The 17172-nt window shown below is 37.6% G+C and overlaps 4 protein-coding genes and 1 long non-coding RNA gene across 5 annotated transcripts; 4 read left to right on the top strand and 1 right to left on the bottom strand.

The window, feature by feature from the left end:
- Nucleotides 1–945: 945 nt before the first annotated feature.
- On the bottom strand, nucleotides 946–3683 carry LOC111796131 (GDP-mannose transporter GONST3). The gene is made up of 2 exons (XM_023678841.2): nucleotides 3543–3683; nucleotides 946–2399 (listed from the first exon to the last, which is right to left on the bottom strand). The coding sequence occupies exon 2, from the start codon at nucleotides 2397–2399 to the stop codon at nucleotides 1275–1277; it is 1125 nt and encodes a 374-aa protein (XP_023534609.2). The 5' UTR covers nucleotides 3543–3683; the 3' UTR covers nucleotides 946–1274.
- A 2153-nt stretch (nucleotides 3684–5836) lies between these two features.
- On the top strand, nucleotides 5837–6326 carry LOC111796114 (uncharacterized). Its single transcript, XR_002815295.2, has 2 exons — nucleotides 5837–5959; nucleotides 6062–6326. It is a non-coding gene; the product is annotated as an uncharacterized LOC111796114 (long non-coding RNA).
- A 1845-nt stretch (nucleotides 6327–8171) lies between these two features.
- Nucleotides 8172–10120, top strand: LOC111795760 (glycosyl hydrolase 5 family protein). Its single transcript, XM_023678330.2, has 3 exons — nucleotides 8172–8753; nucleotides 8830–9430; nucleotides 9514–10120. The coding sequence occupies exons 1-3, from the start codon at nucleotides 8178–8180 to the stop codon at nucleotides 9948–9950; spliced, it is 1614 nt and encodes a 537-aa protein (XP_023534098.2). The 5' UTR covers nucleotides 8172–8177; the 3' UTR covers nucleotides 9951–10120.
- A 543-nt stretch (nucleotides 10121–10663) lies between these two features.
- On the top strand, nucleotides 10664–12800 carry LOC111794781 (uncharacterized). Its single transcript, XM_023676919.2, has 6 exons — nucleotides 10664–10861; nucleotides 10933–11148; nucleotides 11859–12025; nucleotides 12102–12183; nucleotides 12274–12342; nucleotides 12533–12800. The coding sequence occupies exons 1-6, from the start codon at nucleotides 10763–10765 to the stop codon at nucleotides 12701–12703; spliced, it is 804 nt and encodes a 267-aa protein (XP_023532687.1). The 5' UTR covers nucleotides 10664–10762; the 3' UTR covers nucleotides 12704–12800.
- Nucleotides 12801–13765: 965 nt separating this feature from the next.
- On the top strand, nucleotides 13766–17062 carry LOC111794385 (protein VASCULATURE COMPLEXITY AND CONNECTIVITY). The gene is made up of 3 exons (XM_023676357.2): nucleotides 13766–14020; nucleotides 15800–16002; nucleotides 16489–17062. The coding sequence occupies exons 1-3, from the start codon at nucleotides 13925–13927 to the stop codon at nucleotides 16823–16825; spliced, it is 636 nt and encodes a 211-aa protein (XP_023532125.1). The 5' UTR covers nucleotides 13766–13924; the 3' UTR covers nucleotides 16826–17062.
- Nucleotides 17063–17172: the final 110 nt, after the last annotated feature.

Raw genomic sequence — 17172 nt, 5'->3', positions numbered from 1 at the left:
TTCAGGCCGTTGAAGAAGAATTAGACCATAAAAAAGAGCCTAAAACCAACCCCTCAACCATATGAAATTATAACCGTCCAAGTTCACCACACCTTGTCTGTTTTGACCTGTTGCATATCGTTGTTAGTTTCACGATTTTAAAACGCGTTTTCTAGGGAGAGGTCTCCATACTTTATAAGGAATGTTTTATTCCCCTCTTGAACTGATATGAGATTTCACAGAGTTCGCCACTCAAAAGAGCACACCACCTCTATTTATGGCTTCTTAGTTCAATTCATGAAGGACAAGCGTTTTTGTAAAATGAAACCACTATGAAAGAGAAGAGCAATAAGATAAACTCATGGATGATTTCATCGAGTTTCTAAAGAAACCGAGTACTCATGGATGATTTCATCGAGTTTCTAAAGAAACCGAGTTAAACGTTGTAGACATTTTTCCAAGACAATATATTTGACGAATCTTCTGAAACTTTATCGATCACGAGTGTTCCTCACAGTCAAATGTAATGTAAAAAGTATATATGATAGATCCTATGAATATAGTCATATTTATAGATTATATTATAATCTTGGTATATATCTGATTCTCATGAGCAAAAAAAACATGTGATAAATATATTATATTATATTATATTATATTCACCTTTATAAATATAAATTCATGGTATATATCATATTTATTCAATAAAATATATAAATTGAGCTAAAACTAATTTAAATGACACAACTTATAACGACATAGATTAGGTCCATAATATTTTAAATCAACTTATTTAAACAAGGATGATGAATCGACTGTGTTAAGTTCTCTACTATACTAACTCGAATCAACTTAGGAACCTTGCTTTGAATTGAGCTGAATGTTCACACGAGGAGCTAACTTAACTCAACAGTCAATATAAACAAGACAAGAAAACTCGACGTAATAAGATTAACCGACACCGACTTCAACTCACGGAACTTATAGCTGATTCAATTCATGAATTTCTGAAACAACCTACAAAAGCTACAATATCACAGATATATCTACTTCCATCTAAGACACTGAAGGGAAAAACCAAGAACAATTTCAACAAACATAGTAAGATATACATCAAATGGAACTAACTGCTATCAAAGAGTTCTTGTATGACACTAAGTTGCCAAGTTATGATAAATTTGGACTCCAGAATGCAACCAAATAGAGTTTCTATGAAGAAAACTTCTATGGATGAAGTGAAATTGATATGTATGAGACCAAAAAAGGTAAGGAATGCATTACCATTTGGAAGCATTTCATGATCTTCCATCCTCTGATTCACTAACTGAAGCGCTTTGCATCTCAAGTAGCTTTTGTTGCTCTTCTTCCTCAGTTTCTTGTACTCTTACCTCTTTCGTGGCTGCCTTTTGCTTCGAGCTCGTCGATTGTTGATATAGAATTCCACCGAACATACATATCAATAGCCCGACAGTTCCAATGAATGTCGAATGCTTATCCCAGATGACTAAATTAATCACAACTGTTAGGAGTTTATTCACGATTCCGAGTACGGTGAATCCAGTAGCAGAAATAGCTCTTCGACAAGAGAATCCGAAGAAGGAGATCGATAAACCAAATAGGCATGATAACCCAACAGGCAAAACGACTGCAAATGAGTGCCAATCTGACTCGTCTGAGATTTCGTGCTTGATTTTTTTGAGTTCACCCATGATAAGAAGTTCTAATGGAAACAACAGAAGTGCCTCTAAGTTGTTGTACAGAACAAGACCCCATGTGTTCAGCCCTATGGTCATAACAACATGCTTTATGTACACAAAATCTATGGACATGCTTATGAGATAAGCCAGAGCCCAAAAGTAAGCTGCCAAGGTGAATTGATAATCTGTCAGTACATAAAGAACGCTACCACCGAGGATGGTAGCGAGTGAGAGCCATGTCTTCATCGATGGCCAGGGCTGGTGCAGGAAAAGAGTCTCACCAATGGCAACAAAAATAGGTACTGCCGAGCGGAAAACGATGAACGTATCAACATTAGCATGCAAGAGAAGTTCACTGTTGGTGAATAGAGATAGATAGAATATAATAGCAGCAGGTAGAAACCGCCACATTGTCAAGAGATCAAGGCGATCGTGATCAATAAATCCAGCCTGACCACAAACAAAAACTCCAGCTGCACTAGTGAAGTATTGCAGAGCAGTCAGTGCACCCGGGTACGGGAACTTCATGACTGCCCATTTATTGATGATAGAAAGCAGGGAGGCGGAAATACAGTACCCGGCAGCAACACCGTATACTGAGACTTGCTGCAGAACCATGGCATACCAGTTTGATGGGATCTCACCTGATAAAGCAGAAGTCCCTGGCCCTTTCTGGACCTTATCAGCATTATTGGGGTTCTCAATATCATCTTTATTAGACATCTATCAAGAATGAGAAACTAAATTAGCGAAGGAGATGAACCAGGAGAGAGCAAAAACACATTCCCTGAACAAAATAAGCTAAAACATCATTAACATAAACCCTCTGTAGTTTTCCTCTATGATATTCTTCTTTTCTTGATTTTTCTTTTGATAAGAAACAATTTCATTGATGAATCCATAATGATTACAAAAGGAATTCACAATTCGTACAATATGAATCGAAAATGTTAGACAATTTATCCAAAGAGATTGCATAATAAAAACAAGATCGAAAAAACCCATCAAAGGTGAGCTCTTCATCCATGAACACCCTTTGGACTCTTTCCTTCATAATTTCCAATAGAAAGCTCTGGTGATATTTGTGATATCCTATATCGGTTGGGGAGGAGAACGAGACATCATTTATAAGGGTTATAAGGGTGTGGAAACCTCTCCCTAGCATACGCGTCTTAAAAACCTTGAGCCCAAAGAGGACAATATTAGCTAGCGGTGGGCTTGGGCGGACTAATATTTGCCCATAACAATTACGTCACATCACTAACGAGGTGCCCCTTCTTTTCTTGATTTACAATTTCAAGATCGAGCTGATATCAACTCGATATTAAAGCTAACTCAATCTTAGGGTTCAGATTCAAAATTTGGAGTATTGCTAGAGATGTACATTATAGCATGGCTGTAGGGGGGAAACGAAGCACATAATTGCTTTGAGAAACTAAGGCCTCTTGAATGCTTAGTAATCCTCTTTCTCTCTTCAATCTCAAGATAGGTTCCCATCAACAGACCAAAATGATAGTAATGAATGAACAAAAGTTCATCCAATCCAACACTTCAAATTATTCTTCTTCTGATTGGTAAAAAGATTAACAAAAACCTTCAACTCCTTGTGATTAAAAACGCATCAACCACAGTCCATGAAGATTTAAACGAATGAAATCCACCTTAAACTCCCAGTTCCGACAATCATTCAAGTACAAAAATCACAAAAACAGCAAGGAAATTTTCAGTTTCTAATTTCAATTCATCCTCAAACATTCAGGAAAAGAAAAATGAAGAAAACCTAAAATGCAAAAATCCCCCTTAATCAACGAAGATCAGAAATGGAAAATACGAATTAAATTAGACAAAAAAGCTCGAACGAATTACCTGCCACCGACAATGGCTTCTCAAATCCCGAAGCCGGAGGAGAACGGTGGAAGGAAAATGGGTGTTCCGAGAATTGTATTTATAGTCTCAAATGATTCCAAGCTGTCTTCCCAAAAGGGAAAAGCTCACTACAACTGTACCAAATAAGAGGAACTGCAAGAGAAAGTGGGCTCGATTCTAAGCGGTGGATGAACGGTTCAACCAAACCGAACGGAGAAAACCGTCCGGTTCAGGAATGTGGAACTCGGCACATGGATTTGCATCTCTTATTATTATTTTTTAATTTATTATATTGTTTTTTTTTTAGTTTTTATATCTATAATTTTGGGTACTTAAGTTAAATCATTATTATTAAAAAAAAAAAAAAAAATAGAGCGAAATTTTATATTCTTTTCTTCTGATTTATCTTTTATTTTCCTAAAATTAAATCATCATTTAAAAAAAAATAGTATTATATTTTATAGGCAAAATTATAATATTTTTATTTTAAATTATTATAAAATATTTTTTATTTTTATAGGCCTACTTGCAGCAAATTTATTGAAAATTTATGTAATTACTAGACTAAAAAAGTCAACTAATTTTTTTAAAACTAAAACATTAATCGAGAAATTCATCTTTCTTCGTGCCTACAAAGACTAATTACCCTTCTCTTCCTAGCAAACGCGTTTTAAAATTATGAGGCTGACGGTGATACGTAAGGGTAAAAGCGGACAATATTGATTAGCGGTGGGCTTGAGTTGTTACAAATGGTATTAGAGCCAAACACCGAGTAGTGTGCAGCGAGGACGTTGGCTTCCAAGGGAGTGGATTGTGAGATCCCACGTCGGTTAGAGAGGAAAACGAAACATTTCTTATAAGGGTGTGGAAACATCTCCCTAGCGTGTGTTAGACGGAATTCTAGTAATTTATAGATGGTTGGTCGGACTTTAGGGGCTCGATGATCCCGAAAATATAAAGTAATGGAATTAATATTATGTAAAAACATGAAAAGTGGAGGCAAAGAAAGTGAACAAAAAGCTTGAAACTAACTCAAAGGGCTCACTAATCAAGTTGACCCAATTGGATCTATGCCTATAGTTGACTCATTAATATCACATTCATAATCTTAATTAACTTACTTAACAAAAACGCTACACTTATGAACACTTAAAACATAGTTTTAATTTAAGCCTTAAATATATTGAACCCATATGCTTTGTCTTAACGTTTCGGGAGTTATTATTTTAAAATAAAAAAAAACATTGAAGTTGACTTAGTCAAAGAGAAACTTAAAAGACTGACGTCAGGAAATTAAATACTTATTATATAAAATAAAATACTGAAGATTGCGTCTACGAACTTCTAACTCTATTATTGATGGTACTTTCTTACCGTGTGTTTCTGAAATATCTATGTATTTATTTCAAAAATATATAGATAATTTATTTAACAAACGGTTGAGATTGTTAGATCATTTATTCAAAATTTTATAATAGTAAAATGTGAGTTTTTTACTTATTTTTAAATATTTAATTAAAATAATGGTACGTATATATAATTATATCGTAAAAAAAATATTTTTTAAAATTAATAATAAATTCGATTGGCATGAACTTAATTTATAAATTATTTATTTATTTAAATATGATCTAATTCAAATAAATAACTTTTTATTAATATCAATTTCGTTAAAAAATAATAATAAAAAGTTTTGAGAAAGATTTAAAGAGCTAAGATTTTGTAAGTTAACCTGTCAAAACGCTAGAGAGTGGTCGATGAATTATGTCCCACCATAGGGCTTAGACCTACAATATTAAGGTCGTTTGAAATTCCGTTTGGGAGAAACTATACTATTTTTAGATGTTTTATGGTACTTTCAAGAGTTGTTGTCAGTGAAATCTAAATACGGAGTATTCTTTATAAGGTTGTAGAAATCTCTCTTTAATATACGCGTTTGAAACTCGTGAGGCTGATGACGATATATAACAAGCTAAAATAGATAATATCTACTAACGATGGACTAAGGCTGTTATAAATGATATCAAGAATCAGTTATCGGACTGTGCGAGACACTAGTTGAAGTAGGGATAGACCCTCTCCATAATAGACACGTTTTAAAGTCGTGAGGCTGACAATGATACGTAACGGAGTAAAACAAACAATATCTACTAGCGGTGGACTTGAACTGTTATATTCGAATCAAATTCCAAATAATAGACCATCGTAGATTTATTATAAGTTTGGAAATTGATCGTTATTTATTCGAAAGATACACATAACCACCGAGGATTGTTCACATATAAATACCCACTAAAGATCACAACAGATACACAAAATGGGTTCCAATAAGAAGCATTTGATACCTCTGGTAATCGTCTTATATCTTATGCTTTTCCTTTCATCCTTTGGGGCAGCAAGGTTCTTCATTCCAAATGGTATTTTTCCTCTTTTTTTTTTTTTTTTTTTTTTTTTTTTTTTTTTTTTTTTTTTTTTCGACCAAAATCGATGAACAGTTTATAAGATCCGAGCTTTTTCAGGACATATGAACGCCCTCAAGACGAAGCCAATTACGTTGGGACGAATTATGCGACGGGATTTGGCATATGGAGGAAATTATAGTCCTGGAAAACAGTGATATAATTATAAGAATACGAACTACTAAAAGAATACCGTGAATAAGTTCTTATTTCTTTTTTAAGTTGAATTCGGTTCGAGTGATTAAATTTTAATCTCGGTGTGGATTGAAATCTTGTTCATCTTATTTGTATTAATATAATGTGTTTGGATGGATTATAAAAGTAAGTTATATTTCAATTTAGAAATTTAATTACTTAAAAATATTATTTTGGTTAATTAATAAAAATATACCTCAAAACTTTATTAAAAAATATTTATGAAATTTTAAAAGTCGTATTAACATCTTTTATCTTTATAAAAAAGTTTAAAAAATTATTTATCAACATCTCATATATTATTTCTAAACTTTTTAATGTTATTTCTAAAAATTCGTGAGTATTTTTAAAATTTGAAACCATATTTTTGAAATAAAATGTTAACCATTTTTATTTTCTATAAATTCTAGAATATTATTGAACTAATTTTATTAATTTATTGTGTTATTTTCATTTACTTTATCTGATAGCAATAATTAAAAAAAAATAGAGTGAAAATCTATATTTATATATATTTTTAAATGAAGTTATGGTAAAGGATTTATTTATTTATTTATTGTTTTTCAAAAGAAAAACTAATGAACCTAAGTATAGCTTGAAGGTCCCTATTGTAAATAATTCATCTTTTTTTCAAATAAAATTTATTATTAAGGAAATTTTTAGACAACGTTCTTTACCTTCCATATTATATATTAATGTCATTCACTTTTTGAAATAATGTTATAAATAAACATGTTTTTCGGGAAAAAATGAGCCAAAATTAAAAAATATACCAATAGTTTCTAAGATAAGATAGACTTTTAAATTTTATAAAGTGACGTTTTTCGAATATAATGGCGTTTTCTCTTGAAAATGAACTTGAAATTGAATGAGGAAAAATGTTCGGTTGAGAGATTTGAAGAAGAACTATAGAAGAATCGTTCGAATGTGTGTGATTATGTGAGATCCACATCGGTTGGAGAGGGTGTGGATATCTCTCCTAACAAAAACGTTTTAAAACTGTAAGGTTGAGCACGATACATAATGGGTCAAAACGAACAATATCTACTACCGACAAGCTTGGACCGTTATAAATTGTATTAGAGCCAGACACTAGGTGGTGTATTATTGAAGACGTTGGGCCCTTAAGAGGGTGGATTGTGAGATCTCGCATTGATTGGAGAGGACAATGAAATTATATATTCATTATAAGGGTGTGGATATTGGGCTGCTAGATACCGTCATTGCTTCTTCTCTGGGAAAAGAAGTTCACAACCCGTAGACCTGCTACCTCCACGCGGCATTACTCCATCAGGCTTTTACCTATTGTGGAAAATTCCCCACTACTGCCTCTTGTAGGAGTCTAGGCCGTGTCTCATTCCCAGTGTGGCTGATCATCCTCTCAAACCAGCTACTGGTCATCGCCTTGGTAAGCTATTGTCTCACCAACTAGCTAACGAGAGAACATTGGGTCTCTAATGGGGTAGATTGTGAGATCCCACACTGGTCAGAGAGGGCAACAAAATTATACATTCCTTACAAAGGTGTGGATACCGGACGGAGTACATTGGGCCATATGGGGTTGGATTGTGAGATCCCACGCATTCGTTATTATAAAAGGTGTGGAAACCTCTCCCTAACAAACACCCTTTAAAACTATGAGACTAACAACGATACGTAACCGGCCAAAGCGGACAATAAATCCAAAACACGAGCAAGCAATGATGCAGTAGACCAAAGCAGACAATGAATCCAAAACACGAACGGGCGATGATGACAAAATGACCTCACATTCTCGCGAGCACTTAAGGAAAGTATGTTCATTTAAAAAGGGCAAATCAAGGCAAGTGAATGACTATTTATGGCCCTCAATGCATAAAGAGCCTGCCAAGTTCTTAAATTCCGGCCAGGACAAAGTTGGCCAACAACCACCACATTAACTTCTCCCTTCAAAACACTATAAAGAATGCCTTACAACACCCCTTCTCCTTCATACAATCCAATGGGAAGCCCTACTCAAACCCTTATGCTTTTGGCTTTCATCTCTCTCTTTTCATCCCTTTCTAATTCTTTACCTCTCTCGACTCGAGGGCGATGGATCGTCGATTCGACCACTGGGCGTCGAGTCAAACTCATGTGCGTTAATTGGCCTTCCCACACGCAGAGCATGCTAATCGAAGGCCTCGCTCACAGGCCGTTGAAAGACTTGGCTGATGAGTTAGTGAGTTTGAAGTTCAATTGTGTGAGACTCACGTATGCAACTCATATGTTTACTCGCTATGCTAAGAGGACCGTTGAAGAGAATTTTGATCTTCTTGATTTGAGAGCTTCGAAAGCTGGGTTAGCTTCGCATAACCCGTTTGTATTGAATATGACCATTTTTGAAGCTTATGAAGCTGTTGTTGATGTGCTTGGGACAAGTGGATTGATGGTGATAGCTGATAATCACATTAGTCAGCCGAGATGGTGTTGCTCTCTTAACGACGGAAATGGGTTCTTTGGAGATCGTTATTTCGACCCTGAAGAATGGTTGGAAGGTCTTCGTTTGGTTGCTCGACGATTTACTAACAAATCGAATGTACGTAACTCTTGAAATTTTGAAATTATTTTATGAAGTACAAAACAAGTAAAAGTACATTGTTAATTAACAACAGGTAGTAGCCATGAGTCTACGAAACGAACTTCGAGGAGCAAAATCGAGCTCGAAAGATTGGAACAAGTACATGACACAAGGAGCAACAACCATCCACGACATAAATCCCAACCTCCTCGTAATCGTTTCAGGTCTAAATTTCGACAACGACCTAAGATGTCAAAGACATAACCCGTTGCTACTAAACAACCTACACAACAAGCTCGTTTTTGAAGTGCACTTATATTCGTTTAGTGGAGCTACCAAAACAAAGTTCATCACGAACCCACTAAACAAAATATGCTCAACAATCATCAATGGGTTTGTGGAGAGAGCTGAGTTTGTAATGCAAGGAGCTGAGGCAGTTCCTTTGTTTGTTAGTGAGTTTGGGTTTGATCAAAGGGGTACCAATGTTGCTGATGATAGGTTCTTGAGCTGCTTCATCGCTCATCTTGCTAAGACGGATTTGGATTGGGCGCTATGGGCTTGGCAAGGTAGCTATTATTATCGACAGGGTCAAGCTCAATCCGACGAAGTGTTCGGAGTTTTGAATTATAATTGGAGTGACGTTAGAAACCCTCGTTTTTCTAAGACGTTTCAGCTCTTGCAAACCATGTTGCGAGGTATGGATTTGTTGAATTAACTTGCTTTTGAATCTTGTTCTAATTTATAGGTTAACTTTTTTTCTTCTTTTTCGTAACTTAAGATCCGAATTCGAATGCACCAAATTCTTATGTTATGTATCATCCACAAAGTGGCCAATGTGTTCAAGTGAAGGACATGATGAGCAAGGAAATCTATCTAAACGACTGTTCCAATGCAAGCCATTGGAGTCATCGAGGAGACGGGACACCAATCGAGCTAGAGGCGACCGGTTTGTGTTTAAAAGCCGATGGAGATGGGCTTCGACCCTTACTCTCGAGGGACTGTTCGAGCAACGAAAGTTCTTGGACAACCATTTCTAACTCTAAGCTTCATTTGGCTACGCTCACGAGACAAGGGAATGGTTTGTGTTTAGAGAAAGAGAGCTCGAATTCAACAAGGATTGTGATGGGTAGATGTGTTTGTGTTGGTGATGATTCAAATTGCTTAGATGATACTCGGTCTCAATGGTTTGAACTTGTTGTGACAAACACTTTGTAATTTGGTCATACGTTGAGTATCTAATCTTTAGTGGCGTCTTGTCTTATTGGAATGACCTACATATTTTGGGTCGCTCCACTTCATATCCAGTCGTAATGTCTTTCAAAAGGTATCGTGTTGGGATTCATTCAGCTTTGAAAATAAATATTTTTTCGAGACACCGAACTCCAGCTTTCTTCAAGTTGTAATAATATTTATATTGTCTGCTTTGACCCGTTATATATCGCTGTCAGCCTCACAGTTTTAAAACGCGCTTGATATGAAGAGATTTTCACACCCTTATAAGAAACGTTTTGCTTCCCTCTTCAAATGATGTGGGATCTCACAATCCACCCTTCTTGGGGTCCTAGTGTCCTCACTGTCACACTATCTGGTGTCTAACTCTGATACCATTTATAACGCTGATGACAATATGTAACGAGTTAAAATGGATAAGCTGATATTTAAAAGTTTCAATTTAATCAAATCAGCTTGTGATAGCGAGTTATGAAAAACTCGTAAAGGATTGTTTTTTACACTGAAACATGGCACACTCGTCTAACGACACTCACTCGAGTTGTTATCTCGATATTCTAACGCCCAAGTTGTATACCCCTAAAGCAGTCTATAGGCGTGTGGACAGCATTGCTCCGGCGCCTAGATTACAAACAAACCCCCAAAAGCTTCAAAATGAGTAGCAGCGCAATTAGTGGACAGCATCACAAACAGGCGTGTGGCTCTGCGTGTGTCCAAGTCCACCACACTCCCTTAGGCCTTACCCACAAACCATTTCAATTACCACGCCGCCCACCAATCTCCCCATCTCCACAAAAATGTCATCGGCCATAGTCGCAGGCTCCTCCGCCGCCTTCGCCAGAACCTCCATTGGAGCCCCACCCTTTCCAGCTCCAAACCCATCTCTGTCTCTTCAGGTATATCATAACCTCAAATCCCAATTCATCGCTCTGCCTTTTGATTGACTGTTTTTGTTGGTGTTCTTCAGAAAAGTGCTTTCCAAGGGGTGTCCGTACAGGAGGCCAAGAAGGGGGTCTCGCATTGGTTCGTGGCTGAGAATGGAGCGCCCAGAGGGAAGACATGGAAGGGGCTTGAAATTAAGGCGGCTAAAACGGCTGGTGCTTCCAAGACGATTGAGGTTGAAGTTGATAAGCCATTGGGGCTCACTTTAGGCCAGAAACCTGGCGGTGGGGTTGTCATCACTGTGAGTTCTTTCTCTGATCCTGTCTTGCTATTTCATTGCCATTTTTGGGTGAAATATTGAGAACAAGTTTAAGATGAGTATTAATTATGTATCTCTAGGGGTCTAGAATGGCTTTTGATCTTCATTTTAAAGTTTTTTAATATGTTCAAAGCAAAACACATGCATAGTCTTGATAGTTTACGATGAACGTATTGTTGAAGATTGTTGGGAGATAGTCCCACATTGGCTAATTTAAAGAATGATCATGTGTTTATAAGTAAGGAATACATCTTTGTTGGCATGAGGCCTTTTGAGAAAGTCCAAAGCAAAATCACGAGAGCTTATACTCGAAGTGGACAATATCATACCATTGTGGTGGAGAGTCGTGATTCCTAACATGGTATTAGAGTCATGCCACAATGTCAATAGAATTCTCAAGTGTCAAACAAAGGGGAGACGTTGGAGGGCTCCATAGGCCTCAGGGGAAGCTCTATAGTATACTTTGTTCGAGGAAAGGATTGTTGGGAGGGAGTCTCACATTTGCTAGCTTATGCTTGAAGTGGACAATATCATACCATTGTGGAGAGTCGTGATTCCTAACCATTCGGGATAAACTTGCAATTTAACCTTGTAAAATGTCTGCTCGGACATGTTTGAGACACCCTTGTAACATAATCTTTGTGGGTATGTTTTGTAATTGAGTTAATTTTTGGGTATTAATGTTGGATTAGGGAGTGGATGGGGGAGGAAATGCAGCAAAATCAGGGCTAAAGGCAGGAGACCAAGTTCTATACACTAGCAGCTTCTTTGGTGATGAATTATGGCCTGCAGACAAGCTGGGTTTTACCAAAACTGCCATTCAAGCCAAGCCTGATTCTGTCTACTTTGTCGTTAGCAGGTTCTTTAATTTCCTTTCTGAAAGTTTAAGGATAAGAATGTGATTTGAACTTAGCTTGTAAAGTTTTATGATATAGAGGTGCTGAGGTCGATGTTAAACGTCTCCCGAAGCGACCTGCACCGCCTCGCTTTGGAAGAAAACTCACCGAAGCACAAAAGGTAAGCCTTACTTAGCCATCACAATGTGACATTGTGTTAGGTATATATCAAGAACATGTCTTGATGGCATTGCATTGCGATGTTGTGCAGGCTAAAGCGACTCATATATGCCTCGATTGTGGATACATTTACACTTTATCGAAACCTTTCGATGAGCAGGTATGTTTGTCTCTCGTACTTCTCCAACTCTATGGTATGACTTTCTAGTCGAGTCGGACAAGCATGAATTTTAGATTGGGTTAAGTTGGTTAGAACCTGTCGTTAAGTTAGCGACGTGGGTCGAGTATAATTTTTAAGCACGGTTCGAAATGTGTAGCTCTAAATGGGTAGTGTGTTGGATATGGTGCAGGCTGATGGGTATGTATGCCCTCAATGTAGAGCGCCAAAGAAGAGGTTTGCTAGATATGATGTGAACACAGGGAAGGCAGTAGGAGGAGGTTTGCCGCCAATTGGTGTCATTGCTGGCTTGGTTGCTGGTCTTGGTGCTGTTGGAGCATTGCTTGTTTATGGCCTTCAGTGATATCATTATAAACTTGTACCTCAAATTATATTAATCTTTTTGTTCACAAATTTTCAAATATATATATATATATATATATATATATATATATAAATTATATTTGATTTTACACGTTACGTTCGAGAGGATAAGAAATTTAAATTTAAATAAAAATGGAAAAGAAATTATGAAGTTGATATCTATCGTAGAGAGCTTGTAATATGTGTGAATTCATCTATTGGATGAAGAAGCCACGACAATATAGTTGCCTATTAACAATGTTTTTTTTTTGTGAGATCTCACATCGGTTGGAGAGGGGAACGAAGCATTTTTTGTAAGAGTGTGAAAACCTTTGTTTAGTAGATACATTTTAAAATTGTGAAGCTGACGGTGATACGTAACGAGCTAAAGTGGATCATATCTACTAGTAGTGAGTTTGGACTATTACAAATGGTATTAGAGTTAGACACCGGACGATATGTCAGCTCCAAGGGGATCCCACATCGATTTTCTTACAAAAACCTCTCTCTAGTAGACACATTTTAAAACTGTGAAGTTGACAGAGATATATAACGAGTTACAACAGACAATATCTATTAGTGGCATAACTGGTTGACAGACAATATCTATTAGTGGCATAACTGGTTGAATTATGTTCGTGTAAACTTTAGTGAAATTATATAGCTCAAATACATACCCCTATCAAACATATTATTACACTCGCTCGTAGAGCATATTATAAATTTGGTAAAAACAAATCAAACTCATATTTTATCGATTAAGATACTCTACATTATTAATAAAAATGTATTTTATATACAAAAATACTCGTTCTTTCAAAAATTTAAAAATAAAAATGAACTCTAACCTTGAACATTGCCCGTACTTATTATATAGATTTCAAAGCTATCATTAGAATAAGAATTTACCATAATAACGAAATAGTTTTGAATCATTTACGAGAGAATATGAATGAAAAGGCAAGAGAATAATACACAACAGGGAAACAAATAAAGAAAAAGCAGAAAAAAAGCACCCACCAGTGTTCGTAGTTCACTCTTAATTCTTTCAACACAAGCGACACCACCGCACCTACTTTTAAGTTTTGGTGCTATTGCTTTAAGCAAACCGCCAAAGATTAGACAATACAACCCACAAAAGCAAGTACCAAAATAAGGGGTTTGAGGGTTCAACCAGAGCGCTTCTGTGAACCATTTTTCTCCTCATCATACGGACGTAGGGATGGAGAGAAGGGTTTTAATGGTGTGTTCTGTTGTGGGTTTATTGGGGATTTTGTCGGCTGTCACTGGTTTTGTTGCTGAAGCTACTAGAATCAAGGTGATTTCTTATCATTTTTGCTTCAACTCCTCTTTAGTTTAATCTTGTTTGGCCTGTTTTTCATTGGGGTTTTGGTTGCATTTGGGTTTATGTTTGTGGGTTTTTGTTGTATTTTGCTACCAATGTATCTTAGTGGAATGGTTGCAGTTCTTTTGATGTTTTTGATTGTTCTAAGCTTCAAGATTTAAGGGTTCTTTTTGGTTTTTCATTTTCTGATTTGGGTTGGTGCTATAGATCATTGTTGAGCTGTTCTTCATGGGAAGCTTCCTAAGCAACAAATCTTTCCTTCAATTTGTGCTCTGTTTTTTTTCTTAATGTTCTTAGTTGAGGCACTGTTGGTTTAGATTGTTTACATTGTTCAGCTTATCTTGGGTGTTTTCCAGCCCCTTTTGTAAATAAATCCAAGCAGATTTTGTGGCTTCATGTAGTCAAATTGATCCTTTTGGAACCTTGGTTTGAAAGAAATCTAAGGATTTTTCATGATAAGAATCAAGAGATGGAACGTTTCGATTCAGTTCGTTTAAAAGATTCTTCGTGGTGTTCTCTTTTCCCTCTCTAACCAATGTGGGATCTCATAATCCACTCCCCTTTGAGGCTAACGTCCTCGCTGCTGGCTCACCGTCCGGTGTCTGGCTCTGATATCATTTGTAATAGCCCAAACCCTTTGCTGGTAGATATTGTCATCTTTGGGCTTCCCTTCAAGGTTCTAAAACGCGTCTACTAGGGAGAGGTTTCCACACCCTTATGAGGAATGTTTCGTTCCCCTCTCCAACCAATGTGGGATCTCACAAATCCACTCCCTTGTGTGCTAGCCCGCTCGGTGTCTGGCTCTGATACCATTTAAAATGGCTCAAGCCCTTCGCTTGTAGATATCGTCCTCTTTGGGCTTTCCCTTCTGGGATTCCCTTCAAGGTTCTAAAGTGCGTCTCCTAGGGAGAGGTTTCCACACCCTTATGAGGAATGTTTCATTCCCCTCTCCAACCAACGTGGGATCTCACAATCCCCCCCTTAAGGGCTAGCGTCTTCGCTGGCACACCACTCAATGTCTGGCTCTGGTACCATTTGTAACGGCCCAAGCCCACCGCTTACAAATATTGTCTTCTTTGGACTTTCCCTTCTAGGCTTCCCCTCAAGGTTTTGAAACGCGTATGCTAGGGAGAGGTTTCCACACCCTTATAGGAATGTTTCGTTCTTCTCTCTAACCGATGTGGGATCTCACAATCATTGTTAGTAGTGGGCTTGGGCTGTCACAGGTGGGCACACGAGAATGTAACGAGAAATGGGTTGTGGTAGAGAAATATATAGTTCGAGCGGAAGAGTTCGAGCGGTATGCTTTTGCTTAATTTGTTGTGTGATTTGTACTTGGGAGAAATGGACAGCTCTCTAAATCTTCCAGACTCACCGTTACTGATAAATGAGTCCTAATTTCTATCAATATTAGTATCAGAGCAAGTTTATGATCGGGAATGACTACTCGTATGGACTCGTGGATGGAAACGATCGAGGGGAGAATGACAGTTTCAGAGCTCTGTGGAGAAGGAATTTCGGCTGATTCGAGAGACAACGATGACATAGAGATCGAACGGACGGTCGAAAAGGGGTGGCTGATGTCAGATTGAATAGATCAGGAACCTGTTATTATTATGATTTTTGTTGTTTCATGTTCTAAAAAACTATTATACGATTTAGATGGTGCATTTACCTGTTGATCTTCTGGTATTAGTTCTTGCTTCCTGAATCTATCGAGCGGAGTAACATCGATTCAAATTTATCTGACAGGGCTCGCAGGTTCAGTTCGTTTCGACATCTGAGTGTGCATATCCGCGAAGTCCTGCTATGGGTCTCGGTTTAACGGCTGCGATTTCTCTGTTGATTGCTCAGCTAATTATAAATGTTTCTAGTGGTTGCATTTGTTGCAAAAGAAGTCCTAATCCTTCCAATCCTAATTGGAAAATAGCACTCCTGAGCTTTGTTATTTCGTGGTAAGTTTTTTTAGGACTGGTTAGTTCAAGCTTACCGCTAGTAGATATTGTCCTTTTTACGCTTTCACTTTCGGGTTTACCCTCAAGTTTTTAAAACGCGTTTGCTAGAGTGAGGTTTCCACACCCTTATAAGGAATGCTTCGTTCCCCTCTCCAACCGATGTGGGATCTCACAATCCACTTAGTACTACTCTTACCCAAGCAAGCTTAACGGTGGACTTCTGATGGGATCCCATGCATTAGTACTGGTATGATCGCGCACCCATTTGGAAAAATTGTGAGATCTCCCGTCGGTTGGAGAGGGGAACAAAACATTCCCTGGGTGTGGAAACCTCTCTCTAACAGACGCGTTTTAAAAACTTGAGAGGAAGTCCAGAAGGGAAAGCCCAAGGAGGACAATATCTGCTAGCAGTGGGCCTGGGCTGAGCTAATACTGAGCTCGCTTTTGAGATGTCTGGAAATGATGGCACCGTGTTTTATGTCTCAGGTTCAGTTTCGTCATAGCGTTCTTGTTGTTGCTGACTGGTGCAGCCCTGAATGACCAGCATGGTGGAGGGACTATGTACTTCGGTAACTACTACTATTACTGCTACGTTGTGAAACCCGGAGTCTTTGCGGGAGGTGCCGTTCTGTCGTTTGCTAGTGTTCTATTGGCAATAGTCTATTATCTGACTTTAAATCTAGCAAAGAACAACAGCCCTCTATGGGGGAATCCTGTTCCAGCTCAGGGCATTGCTTTGGGGCAGCCTCAGTTCCCGCCACAAAATACGCAACAACCCGTGTTCGTTCATGAAGACGTGTATGCACGACGACAGTATGCGTGATTCATAGCCCGGTCAGGTAACCGAGCAGCAAACTTTTGTTAGTTGGTGAACGTATGAAGAAATGAAACACTTGGTTTGTCAATAGGCTTAGAGAATGGACAAGAAGGATAAGGAAATTTGTTGGTGTTGTTTTTGCTTTGTTTCTGTATCCAATTAGGTTATTAGGTGAGAGAGGCTGGCTGTATAGTAAGATTTATCAAACAAAAGTAAAGTAAGGCTTTCATGGATTTTGGGTTAGATTTTATGTCAATCTTTGAATCATACTCACACAATCAATCTTAAGGGGAACTTAAGCCCCATATTCATTTTTCGTCTAGCTTTGTGGGTTTGTTGGACCTTAGACGAGA

This window comes from Cucurbita pepo, chromosome 5, assembly GCF_057944985.1.
Source record: "Cucurbita pepo subsp. pepo isolate OVF chromosome 5, ASM5794498v1, whole genome shotgun sequence".
NCBI lineage: Eukaryota > Viridiplantae > Streptophyta > Magnoliopsida > Cucurbitales > Cucurbitaceae > Cucurbita > Cucurbita pepo.
Note: the sequence above shows the minus strand (reverse complement) of the source record. Positions and strands in the feature narration are given on the sequence as shown.